Source organism: Macaca mulatta, chromosome 4 (assembly GCF_049350105.2).
Source record: "Macaca mulatta isolate MMU2019108-1 chromosome 4, T2T-MMU8v2.0, whole genome shotgun sequence".
Lineage (NCBI taxonomy): Eukaryota > Metazoa > Chordata > Mammalia > Primates > Cercopithecidae > Macaca > Macaca mulatta.
In genome coordinates this window covers 125,727,941-125,746,099 of record NC_133409.1, presented here as the reverse complement: position 1 = coordinate 125,746,099, position 18,159 = coordinate 125,727,941, and the positions used below count along the sequence as shown (strand labels likewise).

The window sequence follows — 18,159 nt, the reverse complement described above, 5'->3', positions numbered from 1 at the left end:
AGTGTATAATTTCATAACAAGGCAAATTCTTCTCTGTCTCTCTCTCTCTCCCACATACCTTTAGGCAACTTTCCATATTAATAAAATACATTACGAAGGTCTCCTTTTATCAAAGGAGGGCCTATAATAATGATAGTAGATACCACAGTTTGGCTCTTTTGTTGGATCACTCTAAAATGGTGATACAGGTTTATCAAGGTAAAAGCAAAACAAAATAACAAATACCAAAAAATTCGACATTATAAAATCTCTGACTGGAACTGCCTTCAGAACAACCAACTTTAATTCCTCAATCTTAAATGAAAGAATAAAAATTAAGAGGAGCTCTGTGACATAAAGGGTCGTAGCATTAGTTAGCGGCAAAACTGAAAAGAGAACCCATGTTGCAAAGTTCCCTTTTGACAGCCCTTTCTGAGAAGTATGGTATATTCCTTGTATTATGTGAAAAAGAAGGCATCCACCTGTTATGCGTAGTTTGTGTGGATAAGAATATGAGGTGTTAATAATACCACACAGCAGATCAGCTCCACCTCTTCATAGCTAGGTGTGGTCTCTGCCTCAGTAAGACTTCTCTCTTGACCAGTATATGCAGTATTCTTTCTTCCTAAAATTGTTAAATGCCACTTTGCTGGTTTTAACAATAAACACGTTAGGTTTATTAAATAATGTGACCTTCCTATAAAAGTCATGCATCAAGTTACAGTGTCTATAGTAGAAATATTTTCACCATTAAAAATACCAGAGGAAGGTAACAGGCAACCCCTTTGCTAATGTAGCTTCATTAACAAAAATCCAATTATTAAGGAATTTTCCCTAACAAAAACCTCTTCTGCAAAAGCTTTATCTAATTTCCCCACTCTTAATAAAAATGGAGAATAATTTGTCAGTGACCTCTATATAACAATATGAACACTTTAAAAGTACTATTAAAGCATTTTTTGGACAGTTTGATTTTCAATAAGGTGACATCAGAGGTTGTTTTTGGATCACTTGATAAACACCATAATAAGAATTTGTGCTTAAACTGCCTGTCTTCCTTAGCCCCATGCTACTTGGCATTTTAGTTTACCGAATATTAAAATAATGATATCTGGGTTAAACAATGCCTTCACCTGGACCAAACAAAATTCATTACAGTATAAATTAGGCATATGTTCTGTTCTTTGTCTCTGGTTTCAACTTCACTTAAAAATCCTCTGCTCCATGTAATTCTATGTCCATTTGAAAATAAAAAGACGTATTCAGAGAGACTTGTACTGGAGATGTATTCATTTGTGGCGACAAAATGAATTACAATTGGGACAGCAACACAGTGGCCAGAAATAAACTGTAAGCAGGTTCTGAGGTAAGGCATTTTTCACAATGGTATAGATCAGGGGTATCCAATCTTTTGGCTTCTCTGGGCCCCACTGGAAGAAGAAGAGTTGTTTTAGGCCACCCATAAAATACACTAACAGTAATGACAGCTGATGACCTTAAAAAATGGCAAAAATAAATCTCATAATGTTATTTAAGAACGTCTATGAATTTGTGTTGGGCCACATTCAAAACCATCCTGGGCCACAGGTGGGCCGTGGGCCATGGGTTGGACAAGCTTGGCCTAGATAGAGGTGGGGAGGGTACAGATTTAGCTAGGACTCATTAAAGCATCAAGTTTCTTTGATTTTCATTGAAATTAAATCATTCAATATGGTGATAATGGTTACTTCATAATGATCAGAAGACCTGATTGGCTGTTCATCACATAATAGGAATTACTGGGATGCATTCCTTGTATACAGTCAGTTACATATGTCTTTGATAAATAATAATGTGGAAATACTAATGTTACTTAATAATGTGGTTTAGATTTGAAGATAATCTTGAGCTAGGAGTCTTCAGATAGGAGGTAGGGATAGAGGGAACACCAAAGGGGTTTCTTTCTTCTTGCCTGGAGACAAACAGAATCACTCTGCTATTCATTCCAGCAATTTATAACAGTGTGCATAGAATTTAACTGTCATAGAGAAGTGTAAGTGGAAAATGGTACTCTAACTTACCAACAGTGTAGAAAACACCTCACCCTTCAGACATGTTAGTCCAATGACTAGTACTTAGAAGTAGAAAAACTTATGAACAACAGAACTTATATATAATCAAAATAGTTTTAAAATGTCAAGCTAACTAACATAAAAGATAACACCAATCTATTTTCAGAATCTCAGAATAGTTTTCACTGAGTGAGTTAGGACATTTGGTTTAGAATAGCATTTGCTTTAAGTATTATGTTTGGGTTGATATCTTAAACATGAATGAATGAATTTTGTCCCTGTCTTTATAAGAAAACCTCAAGTAACTATTAACAGCTATTTCTTAAACTATAGAAAGAAAAACAGAATCGGGGAAGTCTAGCAAACCTGCTTTAAATCCTCTATTATGGGCCCAGTGAATATGAGGCACCCCCTGCTGAGTGACTGGGTAATAGCTTTTATTCTCTGTTCTGCTCAGAAGGCAGTTTATTTTGCACTAAGAAAAACTATTATAGGATTTTATCTGTGACGTTAGGTTAAACTAAAGCTACCAGATAGATTAATGTCAAACTAGATTGTATTTCAAAGTCAATAAGGAGGACAGACTCAGTCCTTCGCTTCTTTTCTGTTTTACTTTTAGGAATTATAACTAGCTTTTCACTCAATACAAATCATTCCATTTTAAAAATTTTAAAAACTTTCTAAAAATTATGTTAAAACTAATGTTTAACAAAAGTCTAAGGCCCAACAGAAACTAAATTAAGTACTGAACTGTAAACAAGTCAATTTACTACTTTAACCAAGAAAGAATCACTAAAACAATGAAATGTTTGGCTCCATCTCAGTAGCAGCAGTAGTGGTGATCACTGGAACCACTACCATCAACATCATCATTATCATCATCACCCTTATCATATCACAGCACCTACATAACATCAGTTTCTAAGACTGTTTTACATGTTTATCTCACATTTCTCATAGCAGCTAGTTTTATAGAACATGTTCCTTAAGTGGGTGTTCTTGGTATTTTGGATTAAAATGAACAATGGCTGGCTATTCAGGCTGTCTAAATTAGGCTACAGCAAAGATGATAAGAAAATTCCCCAGAGAAAATACTAGATGTGAAACATGGGTGACAAATAAAGTTTACACAAAGCATTGCATCATTTTCATCAAAAGAATCAGGTTCTGACACCATCTGTGTGACCTTGGACAAGTCACTTAACCTCCTTGGGCCTAGGCTTCTTTATAATAAGATGGGGAATAGTAACAGCATCTACCTCTCATGACTGTTAACAGGATTAAAGACAAATTAAAGTAGGGCTTGACACATAGTAAGCCCATAATAAATTGATTTATTGATTATTATAATTACTATTTTTAAAGAATACACACACACATACACAGATAAACAGAATTAGTGGTTGTGTGAGCTACCATAATCATATTCTTGTCCTTTTTAACCTATGGCACTGGAATATACTAAATGCAGAGTATTGGTCTACTTGAAAACTTTTTTTTTTAAGTCACTGGGTTTCAAGATACTGAAAGTATGCCATGATGTTCTTTATTGCTGAATTTCAATAAAATCAATCAACTCTTTCCAAATAATCTGAAAGCAAACAAACACAGCATGCTACATGGTTTATTTTAGGAGAAATTATCACTCTATATTTCTTCACAATCAAATAAGACAATCACTGTAGCTATTAATGGTAATGTTTGGGGTTTTCAGTTTGCAAAACACTTTCAGTGCAATGGTGAGAAAGCTCCTCCTATCTCTTGCTTTTTCTTACTTTCAATTCTCCACATGAAGAGCCACAGTTTTCACTGTATTTGGGAAGACCAAAGGGGAGGCACCCAAAAGTAGCAGCACCGGTACTATTACTTTTGTTCACTGTCTTACAAGTAGTTAGAAGCAGCAAAGAGAAATGAAGGTCTTTTTTTTCTAAACAAATGCACAGGAAACCGAATGAAATGTTTCACAATTTAACCACTTAATGTGGTTAAATTTCATTAGTATAAACACTGCTTGATTACTGTCATTTAATCTTTAAGGTGCTGACAGGGTTCTATAGAGAATTCCAAACTTACTGACAAAGGAAGAGTTGCTCCCAAGATCTCTCCCAGTCTTTGATGAAGCAATTGCCACAGAACTATGCTTTTCTAATAGAGGATTCTCTCATATGAAATCTTCATTTTGCAAATCAGAAATATAAAATTTTGACAGAGCAATGAAGGAGGTCAAGTCAACAATAAGAATGTTTCTTTCACCTTCAAGAATCAAGAACTAAATACAGAATCACAGATTTGTGAGCCCTGAAGGAACTGGGCTTCAAAGGCGTTTAATAAACTGCAAATAATCATAATAGTAACAACAATACAAAGAAAAAGAAGGTATTTTTCAAGACTCAGTCATCTAAATAATGTTATCGAAGACAAGCAAATGAAAGAGTATGTCAAATATAACTGCATAGAATTTGGAAGTCCATTTGATTCATACCCATTTCTCAAAGAAAATAATTTAGGTTTTATAAACTGTTATTTGGTCTTAGTTTATTCTTTATGCACTAATGGTGCAATATATCTTTGCCAGTAAAACACATCTCATAAATATAACAGGAGCTGTGAAACCTTAAAGGTTTATATCAGCTCCATATAGAAAATCGTTTGCTATTTAGGACCCTTTGTTTCCAGGGATGAACCTATCTTTGTCCCCTATACAGATGTGACTTCTGTTCTCACTGTCATAAATAAGGCCAAATCCAATGTCATGGAAACTGGCCTACCATTTTTATCAAATGTTTCATTCATTAAGTGTCACCAATCACTGTTGAGTGGCAGTTATTTCTTGGCACTGAGGAGCTTATATCATGCAATAAAAAAAAAAATTCACCTCTAATCCTCTGGGGCATGAGCCTAAGGTCTTTGTGTAATGAAACAGATTACAACATGGAACTCCATATTGCCTTTAAAAATATGAGCTTTTAGAAGAAAAATGTCTGTGGAAGAAATTAAATTAAGAAGGATGAGAAGACAGTTATAAAAAGAAAGGGCAGAAAAGACGGTAATTTACCACTGAAGAAAATGCTGGGAGATAAACATCTGCAATAGAGTTCAAACCACAGCCCCAGTCACCACGGATGGCAATTGTGAATGACTTCAGAAATGGACCCTATGATGTCAGTTCCTGGCTTGCCTGGAACTTTGCCAAGCACCCTTTGATCTGATTTTATCTCAGGCCTTATTCCACAAAGGCCCAAATCACCAGTAGCCTTGTAACTGCCCCACCTGTCTGGGTGTTACTTCCATATATGCTCATTCTGGCTCAAATATTGTATGACAATCATTATTAGAAGGTTCTACGAAATAGGCAATCTCCTTTCTGTACAAATTAGAAACTTCATTGACAATAAAAACACTTCGTAAAAATGGACAGTTCCCTACCTTGAACACCTCAAGCTGCTGATTAATTGTCTCCGTTTCCATGCCAACAGGACCTTGTGACTCTTCATGTTCTTCGGCTTTCTGGAGCAGAGTAGAGAATTCTTTCAATTTGCTGTAAAATTCTTCAAGACGCTTAATTGTCCCTTCAACCTGCTCTTCTCTGGCTTGGGCTCGGTCCAGTAACTTGTTGCATTGTTTACTTAAGGCCTCCAAGTCCCTTTTGATTCCAACAAGGTCAGGAGAGGTTTCTTCTGTGGCTAACATCATCTTGCAGGTTTTATTGGCATTGTCGTTGCTTGCTATGAGGGCTTCTAGTTTCTTTAGAAAGGCTTTTATAGTTTCCTTTTGCTTTTGCAATGTTTCTGCATCTCTCCCCACTGGAGCCATGCTATCCAGTTCATCATCAAACTCTGCAAACTGAGAAAACATTTCTCGAATGGTATTCTGGAAATGCCCAATGCCCTGAAGCTTGGTTTCTAAGAAAGAACACTTTTCATCAACCTGCTGACTTAGTGCACTATGCTCTTGAGCTATGGTTTCCGCTTGTAATAAAACATCAGAGGTTCCCTTTGAGTCTGAGGCCTCTACCACAAGGTCCTGTGCAAGTCTTTTAGCCAAATCTACCTGATGCTTCAAGGCCTGAAGTGATTTCTGCTGAGTCTGCAACATGGTCAGGTATTTGTTACTGTAAGCCTGGGGTCCCAGGGAATCATAGATATCTAGCTGCTCCTTTGCACAGTGAAGCTGCCTTTTAGATTCTTTGGAAACTTCTTGAAATTCTTTAAACTTCTGAGCCATGTTCTCTAGAGAGAATTTCTTACTGTGAAGTTGTTCAGTGACCATGTCCACCTTCTGGATCAGTGACTTATTCTCATCTGTAACAACTTCTTTATCTATCTCACAGACACTGAGCAAGCTATTGGCTGTGTTGTTCAGTAATTCTACCATACCAAAGTGTTGGTCCATTTCCTTCTGCAGAGACTTTAACTTGGCAATAGAATTCTCTCCTTCAGCAGGATCCAAGCAAAATTTTATTTCCTCCAGGTTGTTTTGGCATTTGTCTATCCATGGCCGGAGAGTCTCTACTTGCTCTTTATACTTAAGGGCTTTTTCCAATGAATCTTTTAACTTGTTTTCTCTTTCTTTCACCTGCTTATTAAATGTATCCCAACTGGTTTTAATTGTATTAAGCTGTAACTGTAAGGCTGCCTTCTCAGACCCTTGTGTTTTTAATAACAGATTTTCACCTTCTGCAATGGTTTTTTCATAAATATGAGACTGAACAGTCAAAGTTTTACTAAAGTCTTTATGATCTTTAATTAACGACTCCAAGACATTGAGTTTGGCGGATATTGGATGAGACTTGTTTTGCTCTTCTTTCTTTGTATCTAGCCAAGCCTGAAAATCTCTAGACATTTGCTGAAATTGATGAGAGCTTGCACAGGCTGACTGAAGGTGCTGGACATGACTCTCTAGAAATAAAATTACAAGATATGTTTATTTTATATCAAAATGTTAATTTAATCTATGAAAAGCCAAAATAAAAATCTCTGAATATATAGAATTGTTGAAAAGCAAGGGCTTTTAGCATTGACTATAAGAACTACAAGTGAACTTAAGATATTGACAAAGGGGAAAAGAGGTAAGAGGTAGGCCCAAGAAAATACACAATCAAGAAAAGATGCAGGAGACAGATGAGAGGGGAAAACAAAGAATAAGGAAATAAGTAAAAATGCGTCAAGGTGCAGGGAGTGGCCACGCCACACATCATCTGCTGTGCTGGTGTCTTCTCTATTCTAATATGGAGAAGTGATGACGGCCAAGTTCTCAATTATGTTGATAAATAATCCATCTGTTATCAAATATGACTTTTTCACATCTATGACTTTTTTTTTTTTTTTTTTGAGGCAGAGTCTCACTCTGTCGCCCAGGCTGGTGTGTAGTGGCGCGATCTCGGCTCACTGCAAGCTCCGCCTCCTGGGTTCACGCCATTCTCCTGCCTCAGCCTCCCGAGTAGCTGGGACTACAGGCGCCTGCCACCACGCCTGGCTAACTTTTTGTATTGTTAGTAGAGATGGGTTTTCACTGTGTTAGCCGGGATGGTCTCGATCTCCTGACCTTGCGATCCACCCGCCTCGGCCTCCCAAAGTGCTGGGATTACAGGCGTGAGCCACTGCGCCTGGCCATGTCTATGACTTTTACATATTATGGAGGCAACATAATGTAGCACATAAAAACTACATGAGTTTGTATCTTGGTTTAACCTCTTCAGAATTGGAAAACCCCAGGCAAATGATTAAACCTCTAAGCCTAATTTCTACCACTGTGAATTGACAATATTAATGGTAGGTGCTGTACAGATTATAGTACATGTAAAGTTCTTAGTTTAATACCTATCACATAAAAGTGTTCATACCATTAAGAATAATAATGATAATAGCTGATATTTACTATTGTTAATATCATGTCAAACAAAGGAATAAGTCTGAAACAGTTGCTGTGATCAGTAAATCCAATCAATTAAAAAGCATAACTTGAGTATTTACTAGGTGCAAAAAACTAGAAACTTTTCAAACAGAACAAACTTAACAACAAAATGTGCCTTTCTTCATCAGGGCTTTCTGAATTCTGATAACTCACTGCTACCTCTGACAAATATCAACACATCTGCCACAGAATTATAGCCACAGTGAGAGAGGAAAATAGTGACAAATGCCTCTCTTTGACACATTTCTCTAGAAAAGTTTTCTATGACCGCATAGATAAAGTAACAGCAGATGAGAAGATGATGCCAAGCCTTTTACTAACTATTCATGTTTTTTTCTGGCAAAATAAGACTGTCATACAGCAAAAAACATTTACATCTTTTAAAAACCAGTTTGGGGTACCTGAAATTTTAATAGGCCTTCAGGAAGTCCATTTTGCCAACAGATTATATGTGTAGAATGACCCTAACATTACATATGCCTAGGAATACAAAACTGCTCTCTGAGCTCCTATATTCATCCTCCTCTTCACTGATGTTAACAGTGGGGCAGAGTCTCTTTGGGGTCCTGGATTATTGGCAACATCTTGGAAATAAGCAATATATGACATCTATTTCTGACCAGGAAATACATGTATTAAAAGTAGACAAACCTGCTTTCTGTTCAATATCCTTAAATGATTTTAAGATGCCTTCTAGCTGCCTACTAAGTTCTGCTTTCAAGTACTCTTCTTTAACCAGTGCTGACAAATCCTCACAGAGTGCCTGGGCCACTTTTATCTGCTTCTTTTCCTGCTGTATTTCCTGCTTCATTTTTTGGGCCGTTTCCAACTGTTGGTTCATAGCGTCAGGGTGCGTGCTCACAGCCAGACTGCTGCTGAGTTTATTATCCAAGTCACTCAGTTTATCAGAAAGGCTTCTCAGCAGGCTTTGATACTGTGTGCTTTTAACAATGGCTTGGTCAATCCAGTCACATCTGTCACTCAATTGCCCTGTTAGGCTATCCCATTTTTGGGTCACAGCTGCCAGTTGCTCTTTCACAATCCCATGTAAAGAAGGGTCTTCTCCAGGTCTGCTCAGAATGCCCTGACCAGCTGCTGTGAGCTGTTCATATTGAGGTTTCCGAGTGGCAAATTCTTGCAGCAGAATCTAAGGTAACAAGGGTAAATAAACACAAGTTATCATATAATTGATTGTAGAAAACACAGATTTTGGTGTCCACACAGACAGAAATGGTAATTATTTCTCTAGTTTCTGTTTTTTAGTTATTACTTTCCTACTTTTTACTTAAAGGGCAGTACAATTATCTTCAATCCAAAAAACTATGGTGCTTCACAGAGATATCCTGTCTAGACTAATCCTATCCCCTTAAAGGAAAAACCTGGACAAAATGAACAAAAATTCATGTGTGAATTTTCATATGAAAAGAGAAACACTGCTGTTAGACAAGTTCACACTGCACTTACACCAAATTTGTTTTTACCCATTCATGTTTTTGTCTTTGTAGGATTTTTGGAATACCCTATGGAATTTTATATTAAAGAAAACACACAGTGATAAAGGTGTTAGAATATATTAACTCATGATGCACTGATTTACAAAGGTTTTTGTAACATAAAATTTATTGATGTTTACAGTCTTCATTATAAAGGTTTTAGCCAACAAATCATGCTGCTCAGAATGTACAGACTCAACCTGACTCATAAAATGAATGATCCAAAAAATCTCATTCTTTTAGTATCATATTTTATCTATCTTTTATACTTTTATCTATATTTATCTGTCTATCTCTGGGAGACTACCAAGAGTAGAGGCAATTATTTCTCCCCAGATATTTACTTTTATCTTTTGTTTTTATTGTCTTTGGATTATGAACAGATATGAACTCAAACATCTGACTTTTACCAAAACTTATTTGAATTTTCAGCTTATAAAACAGCCTCCCTGCTCTAAAGCCAGTACTCATACATTAAAAAAACTAACTGAAACCACCACTGAGCTTCTGCTATTACACCTGACTATAAAAACATTAAACATTAAAAAATAAAACTCTTTTTTTGGGTTTTTTTCCCTTGTGGATTTATCTGCTTTGTAACTAGACTCATCTAACTAAGACCCTGTGTTTCAGGGTTCCCTCTCTGCTTCCCTTATTCTTTGTCCTCTTCTTGTTCTCTCTGTCCCCCATCAGAACTCAACTGGATGAGTTTTACAAGTTTCATTATCTACTACCATAATCAAAATAAATAAAACCTCAAAGGAGTAATTTCTAAACAGTAAAAAGTATATACTAGCCTCTCATAAAGATATTACTTAATTGCATTAATACTTCAAAGAAGGCCCTTTTAACAGGATCCGTACCACCCACAATATGACTGAAATAATCAGGAGACTTGGCCCATTCATGGGCTTCAAGGAGGCCTCTAAGATGCCTCATAGCTTTAGTTCTCTGGGGGATTCCCACTAATATCAGGACAGTATCTTATGGGCATCTGAAACATTACACATAAACTTCAAAGCAGTTAAATAAAACACCTACTGACCAAAGTTAATATATTTATAATGAAAACATTGGTCTCAGTAACTCAAATTGCTGTGCACGAGAGACAGGTTATTAGGTAATACTCACCTGCACCTGCTGCCTTTGCGTGTTTAGCATATTTGGGTCAATTGACAAGGGCCCAAGAACACTGACCATAAGTTCTTTTTCCACAAGCCACTGTTTCAACTGGGCCTCTACAGTCTGGAACTGGGTTAGATTATTGGAGGATTCTTCCAGTTTTTGTTGTCTATCAATTGTTAATTGATTGAGTTCTTGCCACTTAGAATCTAAAAGAAAAACAATGAAACTGGTGTTTGATTTTTTTTTTGCATTTAACATGACTATGTCTATGAGGACTGTATGATATGATTCAAAATGATATATAATGGCTATAATCCCATTTTTATGACTCTTGTTACATAGTTACTTAAAGGACTAACCTAAGATTTTATAGGTCTGATGGTTGTATGTTAACTGAAGTATAGGGAAAAAAATTGTGAATATGATTTTAGAAGATATTGTAGAATATGGAATATTCATTAAAGCAGACAGGATTCTAAGATCTCTTGTTCCTTCTATAAGTCCTATAGAGTGTGTTTATTAAACTATGACTTACTAAAACAATGAACAATAATCCTTTTAATATAAAATCTTCACTTATTCATTCTAGGCAAATTGCTCCCAAATTTGTATATCTATCCCATTATTCTTTCCCATTCAAATTACACACTAACAACCAGCTGCTGGAAAGTTCCAGTAGGAAGTCTGACCAATTAAACTCAACATTAAAAAATAAAACTCATTATATTCCTCTCAAAACTGGTGGACTTTTATGACTTTTAGATTTCTTTCAAAGGTTATCTCTTCTCCCATGTCATAAAGATGCAATAATTCAGAAAATGCTTTTATGAGCTTCCTAACTCTATTATATCCTTGATCATAAAACCTTAAAGCCCTCCTTTACATTCTCAATGCCATACTCCATTTTGGCCTTCATCATATGTTTTTTTTAATTATTTGTATTTTTTAAATTGATATATAATAGAAATGTATTTTTAGAGTGCATGTGATAATTTAACACAATCCATCCAGGTGATGAGCTAACAGCATCATGTTTTCCTAGACCAGTAGTTCACACACTTGAGCTGCATTAAGAATCACCTGGAGGCATCTTTAACACAGATTTCCGGGCTCTGCCTTGAGTTTTTGATTCAGTAGGTCTGGAGTAGTATCTGAAATTCTGCATTTCTAAAAAATTCCCAGGTGATGCTGTTGCTGCTGATCCCAGGAGCACATTGGAGAACTAATGACCTAGTCTAGCAGTCTTCTAACTAGTATCCCTGCTATTAGTGTTTCTCAACTGCAAGCCACTTGTTTCTAATACAATTTCCCTAAAAAGTGTCACTTTTAAAACTGTCACTTCCCTGCTCAAACCCTTCAACAACTAACTCCTCGTTACCTAGACAATAAAATCTGAAGACCTTTGCCTGACATTTGAGGCCTCCCACAATCTCTGAAGGTTTGTACTCTGAGATGATCCTCTAATCTAGCCCTGATGATTTCACCCTTGTAATCCAAACAGGCTTCTGCTCACACAGGTCCTATGCCTGAGATTCTATACCTCCTCCCCATACATCCCAACCCTATTCTTCCTTTACATTCCATTGGATTTACCCTCTGCTAGGAAGCCTTTTCTGTTCTCTCCATCCTCAAGACAGTATGCTCCCTGTAGTCAAGGGTTACTAATCAGAGCACTTCTTCCAGCACTTCAACATAGTCACTCAATAAATATTCACTGATGGTGTGATCAGTTGATTTGAGAGAGTTTTCATTTAGCATAACACACTAAAGGAATGACTTTAATAGAACACAATCATTGAAACCTTATCTAATAACATCATTCCATATGACATTTTCTGGTCAAACACAATCTCACAACAAAATAATGCCATTAAAACAATAAATCAGGAAGGAAAAATATAAAAGCTCATCAAGAAGGTTTTCTGAACTACATATTCCTCATTCCCATTCCTATTCTAAAATAGTTTTTTTTACATGATATTACTTGGGTTTGCTAATACTCTCCCCAAGTAATTCTGAGATCCTAGAAGACAGCCACTGAATTAGGGGCAAATTAATTACAACTTGATAGGAATCTCTAAAGTTGGATTAAATATATCTCTGAACATGAAGATCCCTTAGGGTAACCTTTTTCAAACTAAAATATACTTAGAGATTTCTACATTTATCATAGCACACCTGACTCTAAAGGAAGGACAATATTTAGTAATGGAACAATTGAAAGTAAAATAGTTATTATAATCATAGTATGTATTTACATAGCACTTAATATGTGCCAGGTACTATTTGTTTGAGGCATATTCAACTTAACTTATTGGGTTCTCCAAATGAGACTACGAAGTGGGGAAAATTATTACCGTTCTCTTATACTCATTTTCTTTTTTTTCTACCCCCTTTACACTCATTTTCTACATCATTATAGTAATAAAAATTGGTAAGACAATAGGGCTTATAAAGAAAATTCTGTACCTCTGAGGAGCAGTGTATGCTCCTCTGTTTATACAAGGACAGAATGTGGGTAGGAGGATAATTTTGGATAAAAAATTGATTGGGGAAGAGCAGAAAAGCAAAAAGCACGGAGCAGGAGGGGTCCCAGAAGTAACTGCACGAAGGAGAAGGGAGCACACCTTTTCCAGATGAATGAAAGAAATATTTAAAATATAATATAGCTTGGAAATATATAAAGCATAATAAAGCACCAAAAGCTAGTAAAAAGTAAAGAAACATTAATGAAAACAGGTACTCAATGCACAGCACTTCATTAACTAGTATCTACATTCTTCATAAAAATAAATTTAATTACTGTGTTTACCGTAAAAAACATAAGATATGCCAATTTTCTGCACAATATAATTTGAAATGACACTTTATGCAAAAAATAGATTCTGAAACATTAAAGCAAATCCAAAAATAAGTGACTCTGTTGAATGTTTTCTGATGAAGATTATGATTAACATGAAAAATGATTGCACTTTTCTTCACAGGCGTTCATCTAAGTAATGCAACATACCTATTTCTGTCAACATCTGTTTCCATCTGGGGGCCTCAGGAGTATCTGGGTTCTCCTCCAACAGCTCTGTCAACTTGTCTTTCAACTCCTGTACTTTGTTTACATTCTGCTTCAGTTCTGCCTCAAATGACTAACAAAGGAAAAATAATAATAAACTATGCAAACAGCAAAAGACAAAAATACAATAATGATAGAGGATTTTTTTTCTCTAGAATGACCAAAAGAGGAAGAAATCTACTGTTAAATGCTGTGGTGGGTGAGGGCCTGGATTTTGCAATTAATTATTTTCCTTTCCTCTTCTTAGCTCGTGTTCAACTGTGTGATAAAGGAATCCCCACAGAGGAACACTAGGACTATGGAGATAATGACTCTTGTCCCCATTAGTGAGAAAGAATTTCATATTTTCAAACAAGCCACTCTGGAATAAAGAAAGATGACATCAGTAAATTTTAATAAGTAAGAAAATCAGTCTTAATAAAGGCTGCCAGAAGTGGAGAATCTACACGTGAATAAGCACTTTTTTTGGGCAACACATTATAGAATTCAAATATAGGTTGTTAATTTGTAGAAATTTTGCCATCATTGCCACCATTATATAAAGCCATTTTCCCAACCTTGGCAGCTGTAGAAAGAAATACTATCTAGTAAATAAAAGGAAGGCATTAGCACCCTATTTTTATACGACAGAGAATAGATCTCTCATACATTTAGCCCTTAAATAAATCTTTTCTAATAGCTGACTGGTTAACATCCCAGGCTTACACTGATTTAAAGGTGGCAAAGTGGCTTACACCAAACAGTTTGCTAATCTATAACGTGGCTGTGCCCAAAATTTTTTAAAAAGTAACTATTATTATCAATCTCTACAGAAAGGCACATTAAACAAAACTGTCAAATTATGTGCTAAAGTTTATAGAGCTAGAAAACAGAAGAGAGCTTCTGACTACCAGAGCTCCGTTCCAACTGCTAATCCATTCTCTTTCATGTCTTCCATAGGTGCACCTACAGAATATACCTTATTCTGCTCAACTTGAGTCTTCACAGCTTCAGTATCTGTAGGTGCAGGTGTCTGATGCCATTTCGTTGCAGTTTTGTTCATTTTCTGTAACCACTGCATCATTGCACTTGATTCTTCCTGAGCCTTTTGCAATTTGGAGAGTTTAGTGTTCAGTTCTGCTATTTTGTCCTTGAGTAAGAGGCCAAGATCTTCATAATCATGACTTATGTCAGTCATGTCCTTTTTAATGGATGTTAAACCTAGGAGTAAGAAAAACAACTATATTGACATATTTTCAGGACATTCGGAGCAGAGGTCTAGAAATAAAAGGTTTTTTTACATGATATTTTATAACGTCTAGTTTGTCACTATTAAGCCTAGTATGATAAAGTCATAAATGTTTTAGAAATAAAAGGTTGGATCATCTTATAATGCTATTTGATCACAAATAATTCAAGAAAATTGCATAATACAAGTAAAATAAAAAAGATATCTTAAATGTAATAAAAAACACAAACCACAAAATGTTACTTAGCAATATCTCAAACACCAAACTCAATAAATCAAGTCAAATAATGTTATCCCAAGTGACAAAATATCTCAAATTAACCAAAAAGCAAGCAACAAAACCAAGAGTCAAGTTGAACAACTTGATTTTATTCATTTCAGATACACAAAACTGCATAAAATGTTATATAAATATAGTATCTATGGAGATTGTGACTATTAGACCAAATACCATTGTAATTCAGGCTTGAAATTTCAATATAACTACTGTTTGCCTCTAAGATTTTCTCTCATTAAAAAAACACCAAATTACATTAATCAATAACAAATTAAAATTAATATTCACCTTTATTTGCCCAAAATTCCTCAGTATTTGTGGCTGTTCCTTCACCATTTAATATTGCTCCACCTGCAAAAATATTAACACTAAAATAATCACAGAGTTTCATAGCATTTCTATACATTAACAGTAGATGGCATTAAATCAAACCCCATCAACAGTAATCACTTTAAAATGTTACTGCTATTTGAAAACATAAAATACTGACTCAACTTCAAAATCAAATGAATGTCTAAAATTTAAATATCAAACAATATCCTCTCTTCTATGTAAAATTTATTCTTAAAGTATTGTCTTAAACACTACCATTTCAGTATGTTTATATTATATAAATTAATCATTAAATATTCAACAAAATTTTTGTGATGAAATCGCTTTATCATAATAAATTCCTCTATTCTAGGAAGAGTCATATTTATTAAATTGCATTTTAGAGCAATAAGTGGAAGCTTAGTTTTTTTTAATTTGTATTTATTTTTATTTATTTTATTATATTTTAAGTTCTGGGATACATGTGCAGAATGTGCAGGTTTGTTACATAAGTATACACATGCCATGGAGGTTTGCTGCACCCATCAACCCATTATCTACATTATTTCTCCTAATGCTATCCCCCACTAGCCTGCCCACCCTCCAACAGGCTCTGGTGTGTGATGTTCCCATCCCTGTGTCCATGTGTTCTCATTGTTCAACTCCTACCTATGAGTGAGAACATGCAGTGTTTGGTTTTGTGTTCCTCTGTTAGTTTGCTGAGAATGATGGTTGCCAGCTTCATCCATATCCTGGGAAAGGACATGAACTATCATTTTTTTATGGCTGCATAGTATTCCATAATGTATATGTGCCACATTTTCTTTATCCAGTCTATCATTGATGGGCTTTGGGGTGGGTTCCAAGTCTTTGCTATTGTGAATAGTGCTGCAATAAACATAGGTGTGCATGTGTCTTTATAGCAGCATGATTTATAATCCTTTGTGTATATACCCAGTAATGGGATTGGTGGGCCAAATGGTATTTCTGGTTCTAGATCCTTGAGGAACCGTTACATTGTCTTCCATAATGGCTGAATTAATTTACACTCCCACCAACAGTGTAAAAGTGTTCCTATTTCTCCACATCCTCTCCAGCACCTGTTGTTTCCTTTTTAATGATTGCCATTCTAACTAGTGTGAGATGGTACCTCATTGTGGTTTTAATTTGCATTTCTCTAATGACCAGTGATGATGAGCTTTTTTTCACGTTTGTTGACCACATAAATGTCTTCTTTTGACAAGTGTCTCTTCATATCCTTTGCCCACTTTTTGATGGTGTTGTTTTTTTCTTGTAAATTTGTTTAAGTTCCTTGTAGATTCTGGATATTAGCCCTTTGTCAAGTGGATAGGTTGCAAAATTTTTCTCCCATTCTGTTGGTTGCCTGTTCACTCTGATGATAGTTTCTTTTGCTGTGCAGAAGCTCTTTAGTTTAATTAGATCACATTTGTCAATTTTGGCTTTTGTTGCCATTGCTTTTGGTGTTTTAGTTATGAAGTCTTTGCCCATGCGTATGTCCGGAATGGTATTGCCTAGGTTTTCTTCTAGGATTTTTATGGTTTTAAGTCTTATGTTTAAGTCTTTAATCTATCTTGAGTTAGTTTTTTTATAAGGTGTAAGGAAGGGGTCCAGTTTCAGTTTTCTGCATATGGCTAGCCAGTTTTTCTAACACCACTTATTAAATAGGGAATCCTTCCCCTACTGCGTTTGTCAGGTTTGTCAAAGACAAGATGGTTGTGGATGTGTGGTGTTATTTCTGAGGCCTCTGTTCTGTTCCATTGGTCTAAATGTCTATTTTGGTACCAGTACCATGCTGTTTTGGTTACTGTAGCCTTGTAGTATAGTTTGAAGTCAAGTAGCGTGACACCTCCAGTTTTGTTATTTTTGCTTAGGATTGTCTTGGCTATACAGGCTCTTTTTTGGTACCATATGAAATTTAAAGTTGTTTTTTCTAATTCTGTGAAGAAAGTCACCGGTAGCTTGATGGGGATAGCATTTAATCTATAAATTACTTTGGGCAGTATAATTATTTTCACGATATTGATTCTTCCTACCCATGAGCATAGAATATTTCTCCATTTGTTTGTGTCCTCTCTTATTTCTTTGAGCAGTGGTTTGTAGTTCTCCTTAAAGAGGTCCTTCACATCCCTTGTAAGTTGGATTCCTAGGTATTTTATTCTCTTTGTAGCAATTGTGAATAGGAGCTCACTCATGATTTGGCTGTTTGTCTATTATTGGTGTATAAGAATGCTTGCGATTTTTGCACATTGATTTTGTATCCTGAGACTTTGCTGAAGTTGCTTATCAGCTTAAGGAGATTTTGGGCTGAGACGATGGGGTTTTCTAAATATATAATCATGTCATCTGCAAACAGAGACAATTTAACTTCCTCTCCTTCTATCTGAATACCCTTTATTACTTTCTCTTGCCTGATTGCCCTGGTCAGAACTTCCAATACTATGCTGAATAGGAATGGTGAGAGAGGGTATCCTTGTCTTGTGCCGGTTTTCAAAGGGAATGCTTCAGGTTTTGCCCATTCACTATGATATTGGTTGTGAGTTTGTCACAAATAGCTCTCATTGTTTTGAGATACTTTCCATCAATACCTAGTTTATTGAGAGTTTTTAGCATGAAGGGGTGTTGAATTTTATCGAAGGTTTTTTCTGCATTTATTGAGATAATCGTGGTTTTTGTCATTTTATTGTGGAGGATAA

General features: G+C 35.6%; 1 protein-coding gene across 26 annotated transcripts in view; it reads right to left on the bottom strand.

Annotated features, from left to right (window-relative positions):
* The window catches only part of DST (dystonin), a 488,734-nt gene that overhangs the window by 87,193 nt on the left and 383,382 nt on the right, over nt 1–18,159 (bottom strand). For all 26 annotated transcript variants that reach the window (XM_015136594.3, XM_077999802.1, XM_015136600.3 and 23 more), the window contains 6 exons: nt 15,422–15,484; nt 14,587–14,828; nt 13,572–13,701; nt 10,568–10,767; nt 8,595–9,090; nt 5,457–6,928 (listed from right to left, as the gene is read on the bottom strand). In XM_015136594.3, coding sequence (XP_014992080.3) covers nt 5,457–6,928; nt 8,595–9,090; nt 10,568–10,767; nt 13,572–13,701; nt 14,587–14,828; nt 15,422–15,484 — 2,603 coding nt within the window. The remainder of the gene's footprint in view (nt 1–5,456; nt 6,929–8,594; nt 9,091–10,567; nt 10,768–13,571; nt 13,702–14,586; nt 14,829–15,421; nt 15,485–18,159) is intronic.